At 38.2% G+C, this 24,203-nt stretch overlaps 1 protein-coding gene across 1 annotated transcript in view; it reads left to right on the top strand.

The window, feature by feature from the left end:
• The first annotated feature begins 14,198 nt into the window (after nt 1–14,198).
• Nucleotides 14,199–24,203, top strand: part of C14H8orf88 (chromosome 14 C8orf88 homolog) — a 108,454-nt gene continuing 98,449 nt past the window's right edge. The window contains exons 1-2 of the mRNA XM_037802732.1: nt 14,199–14,325; nt 23,827–23,925. Coding sequence (XP_037658660.1) covers nt 23,853–23,925 — 73 coding nt within the window. The 5' untranslated portion in view covers nt 14,199–14,325; nt 23,827–23,852. The remainder of the gene's footprint in view (nt 14,326–23,826; nt 23,926–24,203) is intronic.

Below are 24,203 nucleotides of genomic sequence, written 5' to 3'. Positions count from 1 at the left end.
CCTTGTCCTATTCTATTTTTAATAAATAAAATGTCATTTTCAAAATTGCCTTGAGATCTTAATCTAAAGGTGTTTTCATCTTTAAGAACATATATGATGTTCCTTTATATAATAGTCACTTATCTTTTTCCTAGTATTTTCATGGTTTTATTTGTCAAATATAGATTTTTCATCAACTTGAAATATTCTTGATGTTAGGTATGAAATAAAAATATATCTCTTTTCTTAATAGTTAACTAGTTGTAGCACCATTCTGTATTGAATAATCCATTCTTTCCTCATTGATTTGAAATTCCACATTATATTATAAGCCATGTGATCATATTCCTTCTGGAATATAATTTCTGAGAGCTGGAATCTTGATGATCTTGTTTACTTCTTTATCTTTAGCATTTAGAACAGTGCCTGCAGCATAAATGCTGAATAGATATTTGTTGCATGAATGAATAAATGATTAAATTGATATGTTAAGTTCCAATCTATACTTCAATCTGAACTTGATAATTTTGTTCCGGGATGCATAGGTAAATATTTATACAAACTTATATAAAAGAAAAACTTTCCAAGTAGAGCCCCAAAGCAGAAATCCCATAGGAAAGGATAATTAGAATGGATAATTAAAACAAAACAAAACAAAACCTTCTGTATGAAAAAAATCATAAGCAAAGTCAAAAGACTGACTGGCAAAGATCTAAGAATATAAGTTAACACAGAGATACAATTTTTCACATGCCGTTGTAAGAAAGAATGAAAAAGAGCAATAATAACTCTGTAAGGTTAGGGATATGGAGAAGTAGGCAGTTGTACACACATACACACACACACATACATTCTTTGACCTACCAATTCTGTCTCTAGGAATATATACCAACAATATTATGGATAAGACAGCAACTTCGTAAAAACAATGATGTTTTTCACCTTTTTGTGTACAATAGGGATTTAAAGCAATCAGTCCAAAAATCCAATGATTAGGGATTTGTGAAATAAATTATGGTCCGTAGTATGCAATAGGCAAACATTAAGAATATTGGGAAATTTCTGTCTATTGAATTGCAAATTTGTTCACAAAATATTGCATGACACGAGATTAAAAATCAAAATGTAAAGTATGAACCAATTTTTGGAAAAAAATTATTGTATGTGTATGTATTGAAAATACTAAGGAAAATTAAACACTCAAATTTTAAAAGTGGTTATCACTGGGTGATGGGAAATAAGTGATTTTTATTTTCTTTTTGAACTAGATTAACAATTGGAAAGTTGAAGTTTTGCTCTTGATAAATAGATAAGAATGGTGTGTACCGATCATATCAATATTTGTTAGATTTTCATTTAGATTCTTGAAGAGTTTTAAAATAAGTTTACTAAATTTAGAACCAATCAATTTCATTGATAAGACCTCATGTTTTTTTTAAACTTTATTTTGAAATACTTTCAAACTTACAGGACAGTTACAAAAATAATACAAATCCTGTACAGAGAACAAACTATCCCTACCAGAAACCTAGATCCACCAATTTTAACATTTTGTCACATTTTCTACATTAATCTATCTATCTATCTATCTATCTATCTATCTAATCTATCTATCTTTATATCAATCTTCTATCTATCAATCCATTTTCTGGATTTGAAGTGTAGGTTCTATACATCGTGCTCCTTGAACACTTAATATTACCAGGTACATTTCCTAAGAACAAGGACATTCACTTATGTAACCATCTTAAGTGCAGTTATCAAGTTCAAAAAATTAAACAACTATATTAACTCTGTATTCTAACTTTCTCATATGTCCTTTTGAGCCTGTTTTCCTCCCTTGTTAGATCCCATCCAGGATCATGTATTGCCTTTAATTGCCATTGTCTCTTTAGTTGCTTGTTTTGCTTTTATTGTGGGAACTTATATACAACATAAACTTTCCCACCTTAACAACTCCCAATCATACCATTTAGTGGGGTTAATCACGTTCAGTATGTGCTGTACCCCCACCACCTTCTCTTACTAAAACTTTGCCATCTCCCAAACAGAAATCCTACACCCATTTTGTATTAACTCCTCATTTCCCCCAGTCCCTGGCCCTGGCAACCTTTACTCTAATTTCTAGTCTCTTAAAGCTGGCATATTTTCAATATTTTCTTTATAGTTACTATTGGGCTTAAATTTAACATCCTAAATTTATGACAATCTTGTTTGCTTTGAAACCAACTTAACTTCAATGGTATACACAAACTGTTTTCCTATACCCCTCTGTCCCCCTGCCTTTATGTAATTCTTGTCACAAATTACATATTTATGCATTATGAGTCCAAACCCACTGATTTATCATTGCATTTATGCATTTGCCTTTTAGATCATGTAAAAAATAAAAAGTGCAGTTAAATACTACTGGTCTTTATATTTACCCATGTCATTACCCTCAATGGAGATCTTTATTTTTTTATGAGCTTTGATCTATTGTCTATTGTCCTTTCTTTTCAACCTGCAGGATTCTCTTTAGCATCAATTATAGGGCCAGTCCAGTGGTGATGAACTCTCCCAACTCTTGTTTATCTGGGAATGTCTTAATATCTTCCTCATTTTTGAAAGACAGTTTTGCCAGATATAAAGTTCTTATTTGGCAATTACTTGCTTTTAGCACTTTAAATATGTCATCTACTGCCCTTTTGCCTCCATTTATTTTGATGAGAAATTGGTATTTAATCTTACTGAGGCTCCCTTGTATGTATGTTGATTCTCTCTTGCAGCTTTCAGAATTCTCTCTTTATCTTTGGTAATCAGTGGTTTGATTACAATATGCTATGGCATGGGTCTATTTGGGTTTATCCTGTTTGGAGTTCATTGAGAATCTTGGATGTGTATATTCATGTCTTTTATTAAATTGGGGAAGTTTACAGACATTATTTCTTTGAATATTTTATCTGCCTCTTCTCTTTTTCTTCTCCTTCTGGGACTCCCAAAATGCATATATTGGTATGCTTGAAGGTGTCTCACAAGTTCCTCAGGCTGTGTTCACTTTTCTTCATTCTTTCTTCTTTCTGCTCCTCAGATTGCATGATTTCAATTGTTTTATCTTCAAGTTCTTCCATTCTTCTGCTCCAATCTACTATTGAACCCCTCTAGGGAATTTTAAAGGTTTCTGTGGTCTTCAGCTGTGTTTGGTTCCTTTTAATAATTTCCATCTCTATATTGATATTCTTTTTATGTTCATCTATCATTTTCCTAATTTCCTTTAGTTCTTTGCCCATGTTTTCCTTTCCTTTAGCTCTTTAAGCATATTTAGATCTTTTTTTTTTTTTAAGTCTTTGTCTGGTATGTTCCAGGTCTAGTCCTTTTCATTTATGGTTTTCGATGCTTTAATCTTCTACTTTGCCTGGGCCATCATTTCCTGTTTCTTTGTATCTTTTCTAATCTTTTGTTGAAGCCTGGACATTTTGATATTTTTATGTGTTGTCACTGGAATTTAGACTTTGAGGTGTCTGTTCCTTAAGATTGTATCCAGCTACGGTTATGACAGAGTTTTCTTTGAATGCCAAGAGCTAACAAAAAGAAGAAGAAGAAGAAATAAAATAAAATACCTTTCCTAAGTCTTTGCAGGTTGACCTGTGCAAATGCTCTCCTTTTGGGCTTATCCCTTTAATGAGTTTAGAGAATAGCTTCAGGACACAGTGTAGGGGCCTCCCTGTCCTTTGTGTCTATGCATCTTGTCATGGGCATACACACTGTGTTAAGCATGTGCCTAGGAATTCCTGTTTCCATGGTTCTGAGTGTCCCCTCTTCCCTAGGAGATTCCTCACCCTCTGCACACTGCACTGTACGTCCTACAGCTAGCAATCCTGGCCCTTAGCACGACTTGACTGCACCCTCACGGCATTCTGTAGGAGGACTCATTGAGCTGCCTTCTACTCAGGGCAAGTTCTGAGATGGTGAGTCCCTCAGGCCACTACCAGAGAGATTGGGCCAGAAATATGTGTTCCCAGTATGTGTATGAGGGCTACTCTGCTCCCTCTGGAACTGGGTCCAGGGATCCACACTGGGAGTACAGGCTGGCTCTGTGCCAAGCTGGTGAGGGTTAGGATAGGGACTAGCCAGGACACCAGGAGATCCTTCTGCTTTTAAGCAGCCTTTATGTTGATTCAGTGATTTTCCTGTTACTGCAGTCCCTTAACAGTTTTCTGGTTATTTGAGAAAGATGTTTCTGCCAGTTCTTGCTGTTTGTTCAGAGCTTTGGGGGGGGGGGGGCGGTGGTGGGGGGTGGAACCTGGTTGCAAATGGAGCCCTCAAGTATCTCCCTCTGCCATCTTGCTCAGGGCAGCACCCTCAAGACTTTATGTTTTAAGTTAACAAATATACACTTATACCTAGTCCCACACAAATCACCACAAATCCTAATTAATGAAATCCATATTTATGAGAGTTGTTACTCAGTTTGCTTAGAGAATGCCTTCCAGGGCCTAGCACAGATTTAGAACCCAGAAATGTTATTTGAAGTATACATCATAGCCATGAATCAGAAAAGGAAACATTTGTTTGTCCCCTCCTAACCAAAGTGATAAAATAATGCCTTAGTTTTAGAAAAGTGGAGGAAAATGGCACCATAAGCAGGTATTCTTGAGTAAGTCATTTGTGGTTGTAACATATAGTAAATCATTTATTGTATGTATATGTCATTTTAGAAAAGAAAGAATCTCATAATTGCAGGTCCTAGCTACTGTTCTATCCTCACAACATGTGTTGTTTAATATGTATAAGAACGCTAAGAGGCAAGTATTTTTGTTAATGTTTTACCAGAAAAAGAGAGGTCCCACTCTCATAGATCAGAAAAGTAGATGTGGGGTAGAACAGGAATTTGCATTCAAAACAAGCATTCCCAAATGTTTCTCATGTAGGTTTTTCCTGGATCATACTCTGAGAAATACTGCTTTACACCATGCTGAAAACTACACACATATGTCCACATCCACTTTCTGCCCTCACATTTTCTTAAAAAGAAAAAGCTTCAATTGTCTTTGAGTAAAAAAATGCCATTTCTTTTGTGTTGTTAGCTTTTGTTTCGTTTTGATGTGACTGTATTTGTGCTCATATCATGGAATTCTGCAATCATTTTCATGATCATGGGCTGCATAGATTTCTATAAAATCTAAATTTGCATTTATTCAACATGTTCACAGTGCCTATACATAGTATATGTAATAAACACCGAATAAAATAAATCCTAGTTTTTTTTGAGCCACCTTATATATGTTAATATTTACTCTCCATGACATAGTTATAATTCTACCATTAGGAGAGGTCAGAGAGGTTAAATAACTAGCTAAAGGTCATTCAGCTTATATGTGACAGAGCCATCTAGAATCAAACCCTATCTCTCTGTCTCCAAAATGTGTCAGCTTTCTATCCAACATGGAACTTTTGTACCTTACTTAACTTTTTTGAAACTAACTTGAAATTTTTTGCCCCCTGCTGTTCATCGTAGCTCATCTGTAGAAAGAAAATTAACAGAAAACGTTTGCCCTGAGTAGTCATTTCACAAAGAATAAAATATTGGGGTTGAAAAAAATCTTTTTTATGAATTTTGTATTCTATTCAATGACATTAATTTTAGAGCATTTCAATTTTTATTCACAACATACTATATGTATATATTTTCTTTTTTATAATTAACTAAAATCATAGGGAGACTGAGTGGGGATATTACATATCAAATATGAAGAAGTAGACATGCAATGAGTTTTAGTTAACTAATATAAAAATTGCTTCATTTTCATTTTCTTGTAATTGCAATATTTATTAAAATGGTTGTTAAATAGCACAAAATGCTAAAATAGACTTATAAAGGCTTTTAAGTTTTAAAATTCATTTTACATGCTCAGTTACACAATTTAAATAAATAAGATGTTCTTTATATTTTAATAAATGTGCATGAGTTTGACTGGAGGTATAATACTAAGGGAAAAGCAGAAAAAGAGAACCTATATTCTTTTGGGGACTGCCCCACAAAATAACTATTTAACGGGTAAGTATTTTTGATCTATTATGAAGGTAACTTTTTCAATTTTGTAAGTGTAACTAAGTCATTTAAAGTAACTACCTAAATGGAAGTGATCACACGCATTGTTCTGACTGAATATTTTAATACCCTGAGTGACCTATGCATAAGTATAGGTACTAATGGTTGGATATGAGAGCTACTGAAAGTTCCCAGTGTTTAGGTAAATTTTTCAGAAACATTTTGCTTCTGTGTTTAATATTTCCACATTAAATATATCATTAACTTAAAAATTGAGTTTTAAATAATCTTGCAGAAAAATGCATTAAATGTTTATTAGTTATTAAGCCTTTTAACAAGAGTAAGTTTAGGAGATTTTGGAGAATTCCTGAGTTTATGTAAGGCCATGTTTTTCGTGATTCTCTTCCTACATACCTGCCTTATCCCTTCCTTTAGAAGTTCCTCTCTACCTACCATCTGCCACCCACAGGTTTCCTTTTACTCCCTCAAGTCAATGCAGACTTCAGCACCTGGACCCCATTCTCACGATGTGTGACGAATTTAAATGTCAGTGTGAATGGTCTATCTAGAACTCTAGTCTGCACTCAGAGTTCTTTGATTCTCTCATCTCGAATGACCTTCCTCTCCATTCCACTTCTGTTATTCACCTCCGCAGCTGCATGCTATGTAGTTCTACACAGAACTGCTCCATCTCTGAACACTTAAACTTCTCAGAAAGGTAACCCACTCTGAACGCATACCTCCTTTATTCTTACAACATCTCACTCTGTACCACTAGTTCTGAATATAAGCTTCAAGACTTCCTGTTTTTTAATTATTCTTTCAATCTATCACCCCCTCCTAAATTTACCAGTGAATCCCGCAACCACGCAGATTAATGACATTACGAATTCCTGATCTTCACGTTTAACTGGCTCTTCAATATTGCTTACCTGTTCAGCCATTTTCTGCAAACCTCCCACAGATGTTGTTTCAAGATTTCAAAGTCCTAAAGCCCCTTACTATACTTTCTGAAGTAGATCCCTTCCTCTTATAGCTTTCTCTTATTTAACCTATTGTGTTTGTTCTTTCCCTGCATCTGCACTCCAGATCCCATTCCCTTGTGCGTCCTCAGGGGACTCAATAGTATATTTTTACTGTTTCTGATATCCATCTGGGTGCCCATTGCTATTTTCACTTCTTATTCTCTTAAATACATGTATTTCTCTCTCTTCATGGCCACTACCTAATTTACTTCTGTTTCTCAAAATTGCCTGGATTACTCTAAAACATAGAGCTAATTCCTCTGTCTCTGTTCTTAGTCTGCCTGCTATTTGACCTTCCCCAATTCATTTTCCATATTGTCACCCAAGTAATTATTTTCCAAAAGCACATATCATCCTATCTTACCCTATCTAAAATCCTTCAACATCTCCCCGTATCATTATAAAGGAGGTAAAAAACCCTGATCCTTTCGCCTACTATTGAGCTGCTACTCAAACAGCCCCTTGTATTTTGTGTCTGTGCGGTACTGAATTATTAGTATAGATGGCTGTTTCATGCCCATATGCCTTTGGTCATGTCCTTCCCCCTGCAAGAAATATCCCTAAGTGGGTGAACTCCTTTTTATTCTTTAAAATCCTGATCAGGCATTACATACCCTGTGAACCCCTCCATGATCCCTCCTTTCCACCTCTCTGTCATCTCCTGACAGAATTTATTCTTTCTTTGTACTACTTCTACACCACATAAACTCTTACAACTACTACATGTAAACCCTCTATTTACTTATTGTAGATACTGTTATTAGACTATCATTCTCTTCTTGCTTATTGTATGTCAGCCATTGTAGTCTTTGTATCCTCAGTGTATTTAAGTTTGTTTTTCAGTCCTCAGGGCCTCACACATGGGAGGCATAAACCTTCAAAACTTTTTTGGTGAGCTGAGCTGAATGGAACCAAATCTCCATTATAGTTCTCAACATATTATTGTGTTTAACATATGAGTGTGTGTGTGTGTGTATCTTGTATAAAATGCTTTGTAAATGTTTGTGGAATAAATGAAAGGCAGAATCAAAAATAGTGCTGGAAATACTTCTTAATCTCCATGTTACAAGTCAACTTTCACATGTATGCTCTCTGGTAAGAAGTCGTCAATTCTCCCTTGAATAATAGCTTCCGTTCCATTCCTATCAAAGTCAAAGCTCTTTAAACAGATCTTCTGTATTGTAGACATATTCTGCCCTGCCCCCTGCTGCCTGCCACCCTGCATACATTCTTTTCTCTTGTGTTCCCATGTACTTAGGTTTCCCCTTACTTTAAGGGGAATAGCTTCCCAAATTCCTAAGCCTAGTGGTACTCAAGTTCAGCTGAAATCTGGCTCTTCTCCACAGTTTCATGTTTATCTTCCTTACATTCAAGTGAAACTTCTCTACTTGTCATACTGTTTTAATCTTGCACTTTCTCACTGCCACACTTTTATTCATATGCTACCTCTATTAGAATATTCTTCCCATCCCTGCTTAAGAATTATCTACCTATCCTTTAAGATTCTGTTGAAATGTCACAATCTTTTTGATTCCTGTAACAGGCATGCTGTCCTTCCTCTGAACTAGTTCTTTAGTCACACCATCCACATGCTGTATATGACATGCTGTTTTTCTCTTGTAGTTAGAAGGTCTGAAAGTCTATAAGACCTTAGAGCACAGAAAACCCCTTTGGGGACCCAAACAGGACCTTACTACATTCAAGTAATAGACTTGTACTTAAGCCCATGTATAAGTGTGTGTGTGTGTATGTGTCTGTCCTCCATAAAATGCTTTGTAAATGTTTGTGGAGTAAATGAATCAGAGGCAGACTATTGGTAGGAGGCTGGTAAAGGAATTATTTGGTACACATTAGATGATGCTACCTTCTCAGCTTTCCTGCCTCCCCAGGCCTCCCCAGGCCTGTATGCCCAGGCACTACCTAGGCATACAGGCAAACCATGAATGCATTTATTTTAACAATTGGTTTATTGAATTGGAATTGTCTGTGCAGATATAGTCCCTTTCTAGATAGTATATATCATGCGGCCAGATAACCAGGCTTTTTCACTTTTAATAATGCCTCACACATGGTCTTATTAACTAATGGAAGATATTGTAAAGGTAAAATTAAACAAGATAGGAAAATGAAAATGTAATTATAAATAAAACCTCTACTTTTTTACACATAGTAAGGCAAATCAACTATAAATTATTTTCTTTCTAACTGGGATTCCTATTTCCACTATTGCTTTTCTCCAATCCATTATCCAGACCTTTTTAAACGGTAAATCTTATCATATTAGTGCCCTACTTGAAACACTTCAGTGCTTCATGTTGCTTCTATAACTTTGTTACCAGAGCCTACAGAACACTATGATTTCAGTTTTTCCCATTTCTCCAAGTTCAGCTTCAGCATTCTTTTCTTCTTTCTAAAATTCAGCCATGCTAGTCTTTCATCAAGTTCTAGAATATGTCAGACTTTCTTTTTTCGCATCCCAGGGTATTAATATCTCTGTTCCCTCTACCTACAACACTCTTTTCTACTCTTCATCTACCCTCGGTCCTCAGCCTAGATGATCCCTTTTCAGAGAGGCCTTCCTTTTTCAGGGATCCCATTCTAGACAAGCTTTCTTTGCCTTTGCACATTCTCCTTTTTTTGCCTTCTTTGGAGATTACATGTTGTTTAGTAAGGCCTGAAACTCCATGTGCTGCCTTGTTATCTTTGAACCTCACAAGGCCTCCAAAGGCCTAGCCATGAGTTCCCATGCTCCTGCCAGATATGCTCCCATGCAGTGGGAAAGACTCTCTACTCAGCTAGTTCCTCTAGCAGCAGGACCAGCTGCACCCCACCTGGTCTTCTACTTAATAGGTTTCACTTTCCTGCTAGCCTGAGTAAATTATTCAGACAGACCAATCACATCCTTCCACAGGAACCAAGGACCACCCCTCCCTCTGGTCACTACAAAGCCTGCCTCCCACAGCTCCTGCTGGTTCATTCTGCTCCTGAATGCAACCCCTGTGTGGCCTCCATGTGTACAGTGTCCTTCTCTTTGGGGATGTGAATATATGTGACTAATAAACTGCTGCCTATCACATCTGTCCATTGTCAGGTGCCATGTATTTAGCCATCTTGAACTAGGGTTGGGGATCCCTCCCTCACCAACAGGGTGAATAGGAGGTGGTTAGAAATCGGCACCACTAACAGTTTGGCTCCATCACAACTGAGAACACCTGGACAGCTTTAACTAACTACTACTTTGCTAACTAACTGGTTTCTGATAGAGTGAAGGTCACCTGGGATGGAACTATCACTTGCTGGCCAGCTTGCACTTCAGCTCACTCTGGGTTCTGCTGTCTCTCTGGGCTACTACCACCTCTTCCCACTCTGAAGTGCTTTTCTCACTCCCAAGGCAAGAACTGTCATTAATTGATTAAATCCCATTGTGAGCTGCCACTGCATACAGCCTGTGGCTGGCAGGTAGTCTTTGGGACTTCTATTCAGTCTAAGGCAAAAGGACCATTGACAAATGTAGACAGAGGAAGACAGGAGGTTTTTATTCTATCATAACTGTTTCTGTTGACCCTCTCATCACTCACAACGTAAATGCCAGTCCAATATCTTTTAGATCTTTTTGGGTTCTTGTGGCAACATATTCATTTACAGATTTTACTCTTACTGTTGTTGTTCTTTACAAATGGCCCCAATTTAAATGTGGACTCCTCGAACAGATTCTCCAATTTAGAATCTGTCCAAATCACAATAAAACAGGCATTCCCATTAGTGCCCTCAGAGACTCCTTCACTGTAGAGGCTTTGGCAACCTCCTCTCAAGCCTCTTGGAATCTCTGAACCACCCATGATGGCCGTAAGTTGTCCATGGTCTTCAGATGCAAGAAAACTGTCCTCCTGGGCTCCATTCTATACACCATTAGAAGACCAATTGTCAGTCACACATGGCTCTAACACAGACCCTGAGCCTGTGCCCTTTATTGTTTGAGTTACCGAAGCAGCACTCGCCTTCAAGCTTGGTAAGGCTACCAAGACCTCCTGGATACAGGATAGAGCCAACTGAGCCCTCTGGCCTCTTCCACCTAGAGGAGAGGTGGTTTCCCCTGTTCTCAGTCCCTTGACAGATATCAATGGTGCTGGGGCAGAACACCCCTCTCTCAGACCTTTTGGCTACCTAGGAAAGACCTTGGGATAAAGTAAGTGAACAGCAATAGGAGTTGGCACACTGTATGGATGGCATCACCACTATAATAAGCAATGCAATTCAGTGTAATGTTGCTGCTTTCCACTCCATAACCAGGATGTCCTTGATGAAGGATGGAACCCAAGTAAGGGTCAGCACAGTTGGCTGAACTCCAGGAAATCATTCTAGCATTGGATACACTGGCCAACAAGTGAACCCATCTGGAAATTTTAATAAACTTTTGGGTCATTGCCTAAGAGTTGCCCCCTCTGGGGTAAAGAACTTTGGGAATCTCTTTCCTCAAATATTCCCAAAATAATTCAAGGTAATAGATGTCTCTCTATATATTTACTAAAACTACAAAAAAAGGCCTCATTAGGACACTCCTTACCCTCTTTGGAGCTCCAGTTACTGATAGTGACCAAGGCACACATTTCATTTCTCAGAATACACAATGCTGTTCTTTGGAAAAAGCATTCAATGGAACTTTCACCTCCTTGATAGGTCTCAAGGACCTATCAATTGAGAGGCCAACTGGGCTCCCCCAAAACTCTTTAAGTTACAAAATGATAGGACAAATGGATCCCCAGCTGCATGTCACTAGTGCCACAGGCATTGATTAGTCTAAATTTATGCCCCGAGGGAGATATACCCTACATGAAAGCCACATAGGTCCCTCAATTGCCTTTATTGGACATAAAGGGGGACACCTCTAAAGTGCATGTTTTTGAGTATCATCTCCCCATGTCACCCTTTCCCTCCTGGTCAACTGTCTACTTTGTTTCCTAGGGAGACATTTCTCCTACTCCCTAAAAGTGTTAAGTCATTACTAAAGTAGGTGTTTGATGTCAAGGCATCAGGGATCAATTGTATCATAAGGCCTGAAGTTCCATGTGCTGCTTTATTGTCTTTGAACCTCGGAGGGCCCCAAAGTCCTAGACATGAGTTCTGCTCTTGCCAGATACGTCCCTATCCAGTGAGAAAGGCTCCCATCTGGCCATTTCCTTTATAGCTGGACCAGCTGCACCCCACCTGGTCCTCTACCTAATAAGTTTTACCTCCCTGCTAGCCTGAGAAATTATTCAAACAAACCAATCATATTCTCCCACATGAACCAAGGGTCACCCCACCCTCTGGTCACTACAAAGCCTGCTTCTCACAGACCCTGCTGGTTCACTAAGCTCCTGAGTGCAACCCCTGTGGGGTCCTGCATGGTGTACAGTGTTTTTCTCCACCAGGCTGTGAGTATATGTGACCAAAAAACTGCTGCCAATCATGTCTGCCCAGTGTTTGGTGTTGTGTGTGCCATCTTGTGCTATTTAGGGAAGGATGACCAGCTTCCTGAATAGGAGGTTGTCAGAACACTTGCCTTTTGAATTCTCTTCCTAAATGCTTCTCTCTCTGGAACATGCAAATTTTTTAAAGTAATCAGCATCTCTTTCCTAATGAAACAATTTTGTCTTTAGTATGCCTATGACAAATGTGTGTATGCATGCACATGCATATATGCATGTATGTGCTATATATGTATGGGTGTGTATATATATATATATATATTAGAGTGTCTGTCTATCCTTTTGGACATCTCAACTTAAATATCCCATTACAATCTTATGTTTACAAGTCCCAATATGAATTCTTTGTTTCCCTCCCCAAACATGGTCTACGTCTTGTATTCTTTACATCACCACACACTCACTTGCCTGCCTAAGTCAGAAATCCAAGAGTCATTCTAGATTCACTTCTCTTTCACCCTCACATCTAATCTGTCACTAAATTCTATTGATTTCACTTCAGCAATGTCTTTCAGATCTATCTCTTTTTCACAACTATCTTAGTTCAGTATCATTATTTCTTACTGGAGTTAGTGCAATTGCCTCCAAGGATGTTTTCCTGTTGCCTGTTTACTTTTGCAATTTCTTACAATCCCCAAAAGTCTACCCTCCACACTGCTGTCAGAAGATCTTTCAAATATTCAATTTTGATAATGTTAATATATTGTTTAAAATCCAAGACAAACTCAAAAGATTCCAAATCTGTTTCATGTCCACCTCTCCTGTTTCAGTTTTCCGGCTTTTGTTTCCTGAACTCCAGCTACCCCTTACTGGCCAAGCTTTCTTTTCCCTTGTGCCTCCACCTCCTGCTTGTCTTCTTCTCCCAGCTAACTGCAACAAACCACTGTCCACTGCTTTGAAAACTTCTCTGACCTTCTAGGCCTAAGGGTCAAGTCAGGCTCTTGGGTTCCTCCATCAGAGTACTTAGCTCTGCCCACCGAATTGCTTACTTGCCCATGTATCCCACCTGACTGGGAGTTCTGTGATAGCAGGAACTGTCCTATCTGTGTACTCCCCCACCCCCATCTAGCCCCGAGTTTGGCGTCGTGTCCCCAAAGGGGTCACTCAAAGATAACAAATGAAAAAAGTGAGAAGAATAAAGGTGAAGACTGAAAATAAAGGACTTGGATGGAGAAGCTTCAACTAATTGTGTTCCTTTCAGCTGAGGAAGGTTTTGATTTTAGCTTGTCTTGCCTCCATCTAGGACGGCAATCCGTGCGACAGAATGTATTCTGTGTGATGTAAACCATTTCTCAGGTTACTCCATGACAACCCTAATTGTAGCACGCACCAGACTCATCAGGAGGAAACCGGCCAGCCCCGTCGTGGCCGGGCAGGCTGCTCTGACAAGCAGGGCCGCAGGCCAGGGTCCCGAAGGCTGTTCATGCAGGCGCGCCCCGTCCAAGGGGAGCCTGCCAGCACCACGAAGAGGTCCCTCGCGGCTTCCTCCGCACGCCCGAACGCTACGAGAGGAGCAGCGACCGCCCGGCGCGCAGAGTACCGCCGGAGAAGCGCGCGCCCCCGACATAACGGTTGTGGCTCGGCGGGCCCGCGCCCGTCCTCGGGGCCAAGCGCCCGAAGCCCCGCCCCGCGCCCTTTGGGGCCGCCGCCGGCCCCGCCCCCGCCCGTGCCCTCTCGCCGCCGCTCCCGCAGCCGCATCCCCCAGGCGCGAGCGGACGCGCGGCGGGAGTCGTTCCTCGACGGGCAGCGGGGCGCTCGATCGCCGCGTCTGGGCTGAGCGCGGCGACGCTGCTGCCCCGAAATCCTCCTGGATCTTGAGGCGGTAGGTGGCCGCGGAGGATGAGCGAGTCTGGGAGGCAAAAGTCGGGGCTCGGGGTGTGAGAAGACGTGTGGGGCGTCGTCTCGGGGCCCAGCCACCGGGAAAGTTGAGGCGACGGAGAGAAACTCTGGGGTCGGTCGGGACCACTAGGTCCCCAAGGAGGGTTATAGAGTGGGATGGGGATGAGCATATCGGATGAGGAGGAAGGAAAGAGCTGTGGCTGATGTGAGAAAACCTGGCGGAGGGGCAGGTGGCTGAGGGAGATTTAAACAGCTGAGGGAATTTAACACACATTCACACACGCAGTCCTCTCAGGAGTAAGTAAATATTTACACAGCGCCCTCTGTGTCCCAAGACCTGGTGGTAGATGATCGAATGGCTTGAAGACTTTCTCGGAGACCCCATGGCGTGGCAGCCTCCTTGCCAATTTATGGCAAAAGTTTTTCATTTCAGAAATTTAGGCAATGCTACAGGAAAGGGCATTCATGTTGGTTACAGTAACCCACAAACGCCAGGTACCTGGGTAGTTTTATTCCATCTAAATACTAAATTGCTTTTGTATTGAAAAATGTTTCAATAGAGTCCCCCGCCCCGCACCCCCCCCCCACGCATTTTTGGGTCAATTGTAAAGAGAAGGCATGAGATGAAAAACATGATGGGACTCTCTCGACTTATAACTTTTTGGTTTATTTTGGTTTTATTTTTTCCTGAATAGTGCAACCAGTTTTGTCAAATGTTAAATGTCCATCACCCAAGTTATAATTGGTGTATTTCTATACCTCTTTTATGTTACCTTTAATCTATCAGTTTATCAGTATGTGCTGTTTACTTATAAACTAACTGCATTTAGTTTCGAGGAATCCTAATGTTACAAAAGTAGTATTTTGAAGTTGGACGTTGACCAAAATTAAATCTTTCCTGGTTATCAGTGGGAAATATAGGCAAGATGGGCGAAAGTATGGTCTTTTAATTTCCTCTTTCAGCTTTTTTCTTTCATTTCATGTGATCTTATTTCTTAATTGCGGCAGACCCAACAGCACTTTCTGAAGAAGTCTAATTTAAGTTGGAGATTTTAAGTACAGCACCCAGCTTCTATGAACAGTTCATAACTATGTTTGTTAGGTTGTGATCCATGATTAGTAAGACAGTGTACCATGTTCACAAATGAGGAAAAAATAGTAATACTATAATTTATTTAGTATTCTAAGAAAAATCGTAAACTAAGGAATGAGAATAATTAGCTCATCCCATTTTATTCAGTAACAGCTTTTGCCTTTTCATAGTTAATTTCTTTATCCATACATGTATGCCAATCTGGCAGGCATTTCCAGCTGCCATGGTTAATGGATAGAAGTGGAGTAATGGGCAGTCAGATGCCTTTCTTTTACTTAACAAAAAAGGCAAATTTAGACACAAGAGCATGAACTTTGTAGTTAAGTCCTCATTTCTAGGACTAATTGACTATGCAGACTTTCAGAACTTCAGTTTTCTCATCTTAAAATGGAACTAATAATTGTTTTCAGCGGTTTCTGTATGGCTCAAGATTATATGTAAAGCATTTGGCATGTGAAAAAAACCTTAAAAACAGTTTTTAATATTAAAAAAAGGACAGTACATATTGGGTAATAAGATTATGCCCAAATTGATCTGTACATGTGCTTATTATCTAATTGTACTATCGTACTATATCTTAGGAATAGTATTTATTGTACTATATTTTAGGAAATTCAAGGCTAATTTGTAATTTCAGAATTGGTGGTTCTTAGGATACATCTTTAGTTCAATTTTTATTTTTTTTAGCAGAAAAGGAACCTGAAATATAGTTAGTATTGCTAGATGTAGAATTGTAACAAACTTAAGTTTCCGGATTTCCAGGCCAATACTCTATTCACACCTCTTGGCCTTTTCAAAGATGGTTTGTTAAATATGTATGAATTTGGGATAAAAACCAAACTTTATTCAGCAACCATTTCTCAGTATGTGTTACTAGAACAGATATTTTGCAACAGTGGATCAAGATTTTCTTTAAAAAAAGTTGACACCACAGTACTACATTTTAAAACACTGTTTTATGGTAGGTCCACATTGCTATCCTATGTTGCAGGTAGGATTCTGTTTCCTTTGTAACTGTCGTCCTTTGTAACTGTCATCCTTTGTAACTGTTTGACATCATAAATGCCTACTGTTGGTAACATCAGATTCAAGGAAAACTTTTTGACCCCTACATTCAGTGGATGTAAGTAGGCATTAAAATTCATTTTGGTTTGAAGTTATTTTGCATACTGATTTTGTAGTTTAGCTGTCTTTATTATTTTTTTAGCTTAAACTAAGGTTTGGTTTGTGGAAACCTGCCTAGGTTATGATCCTGCGGATCAGTTTTATAATAATGATCACTTCTCATGGATACTTGCCTTTTCCATTAACAACATTATTTAAGTCATGATGGTAGTATATGTTCCCTATGTCAGCTTCTTTATGCAGGCATATCTACATTGTTAAAAAACATTGAACCAGAGTACTGTTATGACCCCATATTTTCTAATCACTTTTACTGATGTGGATTTATGTATTGGGGATTTGCTTGTGTTTTTTCTACTATGAATTGAAAGGGGAGGTGGCACTAAAAAAGATTTTATTTTTTGTTTGTTTACTTGTGTTGCAAAATCATGTAACAGAGTTCTGTAACTCTGCAACTACTGAAAATCCATGCTATGAATACTTTGAATTTGCTTTGCTCAGCAACTGGAAGACATTACAACCTACCAACTCAGTTTCAGCTGAGTAATGGAAAATAAAGAAGTGTGTGCCAACGTACTCTATTATTATTTTGATTCACTAGATTCATGTGGGAAACAGAATGGAAAGTTATATTAGAAACTTAATTTAAATGGCTAGGATAAACACATTTGAACAAAGCAATATGTATTAGATTGCTTTTGGGTCCTTGAATTAAAGAAAATATTCAATGAATACTTGTTTGAATTTTTTTTTTTTTTTTGCTAATTGTGTTTCTCACTTTTTTTTTTTTTTTTGCTTCCTGCTACATCAAAGTTATATTGTCAGCAAGTACAGATGACATTAGTTTTGTTTAGAAGGTGACTGATAGCCTTGCTAACATACTAGTTAACAGACATATTACAAAGCTAGGTAGGTGTTAATCTGTAGTACTGCCTGACTTATCGCTAAATTTCAGAAAAAAAGTAATTATGTGCTTAATTATTGTTGCTAACTTTGTTGTTTATAAGTTTATGATTTTAACATTTGAACTATGTATGTCCAAAAACATTTAAATAGACTAAAGCATTTCCTTGGGCCTTGTAGGGAGATATTAACCCTACTTTTTTTTTTTTTTTTAGGCTTCTGATGAACTTTTTTTTTCAATTCAGTTTTATTGAGATATATTCACATACCCTACAATCATCCACTGTGTACACTTAATTGTTTATAGTACCATCATATAGTTGTGCATTCATCACCAAAATCAATTTCTGAACATTTTCATTACTCCAAAAAAATTAAGAATAAGAATTAAAATGCAAGTAAAGAAGAACACCCAAAACATCCCATCCCGCCTATGATTCATTAAATTTTTGTTCCCATTTTTCTACTCATCTGTCCATACACTGGGTAAAGGGACTGTGAGCCACAAGGTTTTCACAATCACACAGTCACACCATGTAAGCTACATAGTTATACAAGCATCTTCAAGAATCAAGGCTACTGGTTAACATAGTTGGAGAAACAATCACTTAGATTTGTGATTTAAAGCCATATGTTTACAATTATTTCTGGATGAGTAGGTGCAAAGTTGCATGGTTTTACTTTTGGCTTTGTCTTGATAGGCATCAAAATTTGTAGTTTACGTCCCATGCAGGCTTCAGAATATTTTAGCTATATGCTTTAGTATTTAAAATTTTAGAGTATATTTAGTAAAACTAATTGTGTTGTAAGTTTGAGGGTACAAAGATAAATAAAATAAGTTCTATTTTTTTAGCTTTAACTTAATAGTCTAATCAAATATGCACGTAATACATTTACTGTGATACATTTTAGAAAGTACAGTAGGTGCCAGTGGAGGAGGATGGTGAGAAAAGCAGAATTTTTTTGTTTTACTATCAACGATTTGTCAGGAGCTAGAGAACTTTATGTAAACTATGTCATTTAACTTTATTTGTTGAGACATGAGGAGATTTTCCAGGAAAATAGAAGGGGCTTGTTCTTTGTTTTGAAGGATGAATAGCAATTTGGGAGAGGAGTAGCAAGGAGAATGAGAGAACTCCAGAGTACCTGGATGTACCAGATATATGGTGAAACAAAATGACATTTCTTAATTCATTTATTGAAAAACTACTGTATACTAGATGCTATGCCAGACCCTAGGTATATACTCGAGTGATAGAGCTGTAATTTAATAGTCTGGTTAATAGAAAAGACAGGTAATAGTTAATTGCAGGTAGGGAGATAAGTACCATGTTGGGGGAGGATAGAATACAGGGGTGGTTTGTAAATGCATAGAAAGGTACTTAACCAGAACTTGGACAGTCCTGCATGTGTGGGGGTGAACAGTGGGTTGGGGTTAGTTAGATTATAGAATGGTAGACCAGAGGCCTGGGCATCAGTATACCAATCACTTTCTAGGGTCATGACCTTGGGCAAGTTACCTAAATTCTCTATGTCTCATTTGTAAAACAGAGATAAAAATAATAGCTAACATTTATTGAAAACTCACCATGTGTACTAGGCTTTGTGCTAAGTGCTTAATACAGCTTATTTTATTTAGTTTTCAGGTCAAATCATGAGCTAGAGTCTTTTGTTATTTATACAGTTGTATAGCTAGGTAATGAAGCCCTGATAGCAACCTAGGCTAACCTGAGCTCTAACTATTAATAGTACCTAATTTATAGAGTTTTTTTGAAAATTGAATAATATAACAATGGTAAATGGTTTGCTATGCACAACATATGGATGTTGGCTTCTGTTTCTGTTATTAATAATGCTGGAGGTGATGCAGAACTGAAGTTTTTAAAGCAGAAGTGTTTGTAGAGGATGTCAAATAAAAACAAATTCCAAATTAGATAAGGAAAGACTGTTCAAAAAGACTATTGCAGTAGAGGGAATACTCTGACCTCAGAAATCTGCAAGCGTCTCAAAATAAAAAATAAAAAATAAACTTTCTTATATAGGGAGTTATAATTATCTACCTAATCTTACTAGCCTTTATAAAATCTTTAACCAGACTGCCTTCTTTTTTCATGTTAACTACTCTATTATCTCTGAAGGGCCAGCAGGAACTTTGTTGGAGTACAGGGCATGAGGTCAGGGGAGAGGGTGTGAAGTGGGATTGAGCAGATGGCAAAATCAAGGTACTTTGTAAGAAATGTTTTTTTCTGTGGACAGCTGATTCTCAGAATCTGAGGAGATGTTCTGCACCTTAGTGCTTTAGTGCTTGTTTAAACTTCCATGCAAGCCGAAGTTTAGGGACCTGTGGGAGGAGCGAAGCCTGCTAAAGTTCAGTTATACCAAAGCAGAGGGTAATAGATGGGCGGTTGTGAATACTTAGTCTACCTTGTTATTTAAGATAGACAAAATCTGTCCTTTAACACCATTAGGAATGAAATGTGTTAACACCATTAGGAATGAAATGTGAATCATTATGAGGTGAAAGATGGTCCAAATAGTTTTCTGGGGTGTGCTGAGCCATCAGTTTCTCATTGGCCTTGAAGGACTAGCTGTATCATCTGTTGAGCATGTTTTCAGATTGGCAGTTGTTGGCAGGTGGTGAAGATCAGGCACTTAACAAGAGGGATGCCTCGGAATTTAATAAAAAGAACAATCATTAAGGTTCATTAAGGGAGTAAAATCAAATGTGAAGTTTGGAGGGAGCCAGTCAAGATTATTTCAGGACATTGGGCCCGAAGCATCTTTAGATGGTACAATAAGGATAGCAATGGCAGTCAGATCGATTTTTCAGTTTGTGGTCTGAATATTTTTGAATTTATTGGCTTACAGTTTCAGAGGTTAGAAAGCTTGTCTCTTCCCAGGGTCAGTAGGTTCTTTGCTTTCCCATCACATGGCATTGTCCTCTCCTTTCTCTTCCAGGTTCTGTTGACTTCCAGCTCCTACTCTCCCATGTGGCTTTCTCTTGATAAAGCCTCCAGTAATAGGGTTAAGATCCAACTTATTCAGATAGGCCACACCTTAAATAAAAGTAACATTTCAAAAGGTCCCATTTACAACAAATTCACACTCACAGGAATAGATGAAGATTATGAACATGTCTTTTTCCTCGGGTATAGTACATAATTCAACAAGGAGTTACATCACATTTTCTGAGTGGCCCCTGCAGTAGTCACGAAGGTTGTCCGTACATGATCCTGTTAGGTTTTCTCCCAATCTCTTAGCCTCTTGTTTTAAGGCTTTTTGAGAACTGGTAAGAAAGGAAGGTCACAGTCTCCTTCTGGCGATGCAATTTGTGCCTAAGTTTGTTCTGTAACATGCTTTTGAAGACCTTTTGGATTGTCTATTGTCTGGAAAATTTACTTCAGAGGTAATAGAGTAGTTAAGGTGAGAAAAGAAGGCAGTCTGGCTAAAGATTTGATAAAGGCTAGTAAGATTAGGCAGATAACAGGATCCAGTCCAATCAGCAGGCAGATACCAGTAGGCATGGTTGCCATAAATAAAATATATCTCATTAGGTACTGTCTAGGGTTATGGAAATAATTGTACCATGGATTTGCATTTCATAGTTTATATGAGTCTCCTTTTTGAAATGTATTGAGGTTGAAGGAGGTTCCTTTTGAAGTCTAGAGCAAAAAGTAAAAGGGTCTCCAAGTGATAATACAAAAGACACCCTCAAATCTGAGACTAGGTATAAGAATATGGGGGAAATTGGAGACTTTCAAAGGAAAGAAGTACATAACCACACATCCAAAGTAGAGTTACGAGATTGTGCTGTGAGTTAAGTGAAGGAATGCCATAGATTCTGGGTTCTTTGCAGAGATGGAGGAATTTGATGAGGGTGATCAGAAAATAAAACAAAGTAGAGCTCATAATCGAGGACTGTGATTGTAATAGGGAGAATTATGTGAATGGTAAAGGTAACTCTTGAGGCACTAGAGAAAAAGGAGGATATAGCAAAGAGGGACAATAAAAATGGTGAGAACAGAAGTAGGCAAGGGGTCTTGGCTCGAACATTTTGGGTAGACCTGACCACCTCATCTACTTGGCCCAGATTTCTTGCAGAAGCTGTCTATGAAGTGGGCCATTTGCTTCTGGAGTCTGTCTCTCAAGAACTTCCCTGCTTAAGGTCTCCAATTGAGGTAGACTTCCATTCAAAGTAGCTTTTATGCTTTTTCAGCTGAGGCATGAATCCAGGATTGAACCTGCTCGAGTTTGGCAGCAATGTTAGTGGTAAGGTAGACAATGTAAGGGGCTTTCCAGGGGGGTTCAAGATTAGTTTTTTGGTGGTGTTGCCTCCAGGGAACAAGCAGCCTCAATCTGTTAAGTGTGAATGTAAGTACTAAGTCCCTTGCAGTATTTTAGAATGTCTGAATGGTCCAGGTTATAATCTTTGAAAGCCTAGGAAGAATAGAGAATTTTACATGGGGACAGTTGGTGTGACTCAGCAGGAGAGGACCAGAGGGCATTCAGGGCTAAGATAAAACCTTAGGCTAAGGGAGATTGTTTTTGTTTGTTTGTTTTGTGTGTGTGTTTTGTTTGTTTTTTAAATCAGTTTAGCAAGCTTTAACTTTAATAGTCCATGAGCTCTCTCTGTCATTCCAGGTGACTGGAGATGGAAAGGACAGTGTAATTTGGGGGATAAAGGTAGAACTGGTTAGAATTCTTGGGTGACTTTACCAGTGAAAGAGCCAGTGGATTTTCCCAAATGGAGAATACTCATTCTAATAAAAGTTTAGCAACAATAGTGGCAGTGGCCCATTTACAAAGAAAAAGCTTCAAGCCAGCAAGAGAACATGCATGTGATAGTAAGAACATATTCTTAACCATGAGATTTAGGCAGCTGAGTAAAATCTTATTGCCAGTGAAGAAAAGGACCTAAACATCCATATATAAATAAAACTCCATAGGTGAGTGACATGGGCCCAAATTGAAAATCACTGTCCTAGAATATACTGTATTCACATTAAAGAAGTAAAATTGTGACCAAGTTAACGTTAAAAAAAAAAACCCTGAAATTATGACCGAAGGCATCCAAGACCATTACTCAACCCCACAAGTGGGAAATTGATATTTTGCTCCCATTTTAGTCCCCATCTCCCCCACCGCTTTTTAAACATACAAAAATGTATTCTATAAATTAAATAAGAAATTTAATAACTGAACATCCAGAGTTAGAGGGCTCTGGAAAAATTTTTGGAACCCTGCATTTGAAGGGGAAAAAGGGTGTCAGAGGCTGGAATACGTTTCTTTGGCTAGTTCATTAATTTGTAAGCAGAGGCTCTGAAATTATGTCCAATGAAAAATGGCCTCAAAACACACACACACACACACACACACACACACATACACACCACTCTGGTGGCAAGCCAAAGTTTAGGGACCTTTGGGGAGAAAAGAACCCTGACTGAACTTTGGTTAAGCCAAAGCAGAGAGTAAGAAATGGGCATTGTGAACATTTGATCAAGGGATCCTGGTTTGGAAAGAAGAGAGTCTGTATTCATTTATTCAGAAAATGTTTGTTTTGTACCTATTCTGGATCCAGTCCAGATACTGTGTTAATAGCAGAGTATACAAGAGTGAATAAAGATACTGCTCCTCACTCTAAGGATAATCTGTTCCTCACTTTTTCTACTTCCTAGCCTAATTTAGACTGTTTTATTGAAGGTGCCTTTAACTAAGGTCTAAGGGAGTTGATGGTGACTTCAAGGAGTATGGGAGGAAGGATGCCTTTGGAATAAAAGTAATGAATTTGATTTTTTACATGTTGAATTTGAGGTGCCTGTGATAATATATAAATGGAAATATCTTTAGGCAAGTAGAAATAGCACTGAAATTTAAAAGAGAGCTGGATGCTGGAAGTATAAATAGGGCATATTTATCATGCAGATAGGTAGTTTCAGCCATGACAATAGATGAGGTTAGCTAAGAGGGCCAAAGCCAAATTTGGAAGAATCCAAAATTAATTGGAATTAAATAATTCCAAGTTTGGAAGAATCCTACATTTAATTGGAGAACAGAAGAAGAGGACTCAGCTAAGGAATTTAGAAGAGGCAATCAGAGAAATAGGAAACAAACCAAAAGAATATAGTCAAAGAAGGTAAGGGAGGAAAATATTTTAAAGAGGAAATGGCCAGCTATGGCAGATGCTGTTAAAAGAGTTCTAAGGTTCTTGCATGTTATTTTAAATGCTTCATTTGTGTTTGTGTTTCCAATTTAATACATAAAATAGTTACTCTCAAATGAGTGTTGTGGTTATTTCTAGGTGTGTGAAGTATCTTGATTCTCATTTCCAAAAGATAAAAATGTATTTTTTCCCTCCTGAAGTATGGAACCTCAAGGTCTTTGTGATAATGGAAACCAAAAAATTGATTGGTAAACCGCTTCAACCAGCAAGACCTATTCGTCATCTGACTTCACCCCCTGGTGAGTGATCTAGGTACAGATCTTTAAATGTTAATTTGTTTGTTCTAATTAGTATTTGAAAGGCTAGATAATTCATACAGTAATTATTTGTGGTGATATTTTAAAAAGTAATGAAAACTAATGACCTCCTCTATTTGAAGAGTTTATAAAGAATTACCAAAAGAAAGACTTCATAGTGGTCTACCAATCCATCCATAGTCTAGGAGACCAACAAAGGTAGGAGGTAATAGCCCATGACTGACAATAAATTTGTGTATTATTTTTTCACGCTTCACTTT

This window comes from Choloepus didactylus, chromosome 14 (genome assembly GCF_015220235.1).
Source record: "Choloepus didactylus isolate mChoDid1 chromosome 14, mChoDid1.pri, whole genome shotgun sequence".
Lineage (NCBI taxonomy): Eukaryota > Metazoa > Chordata > Mammalia > Pilosa > Megalonychidae > Choloepus > Choloepus didactylus.
The sequence above is the reverse complement of the archived record's forward strand: the minus strand, read 5'-3'. Positions and strand labels throughout refer to the sequence as shown.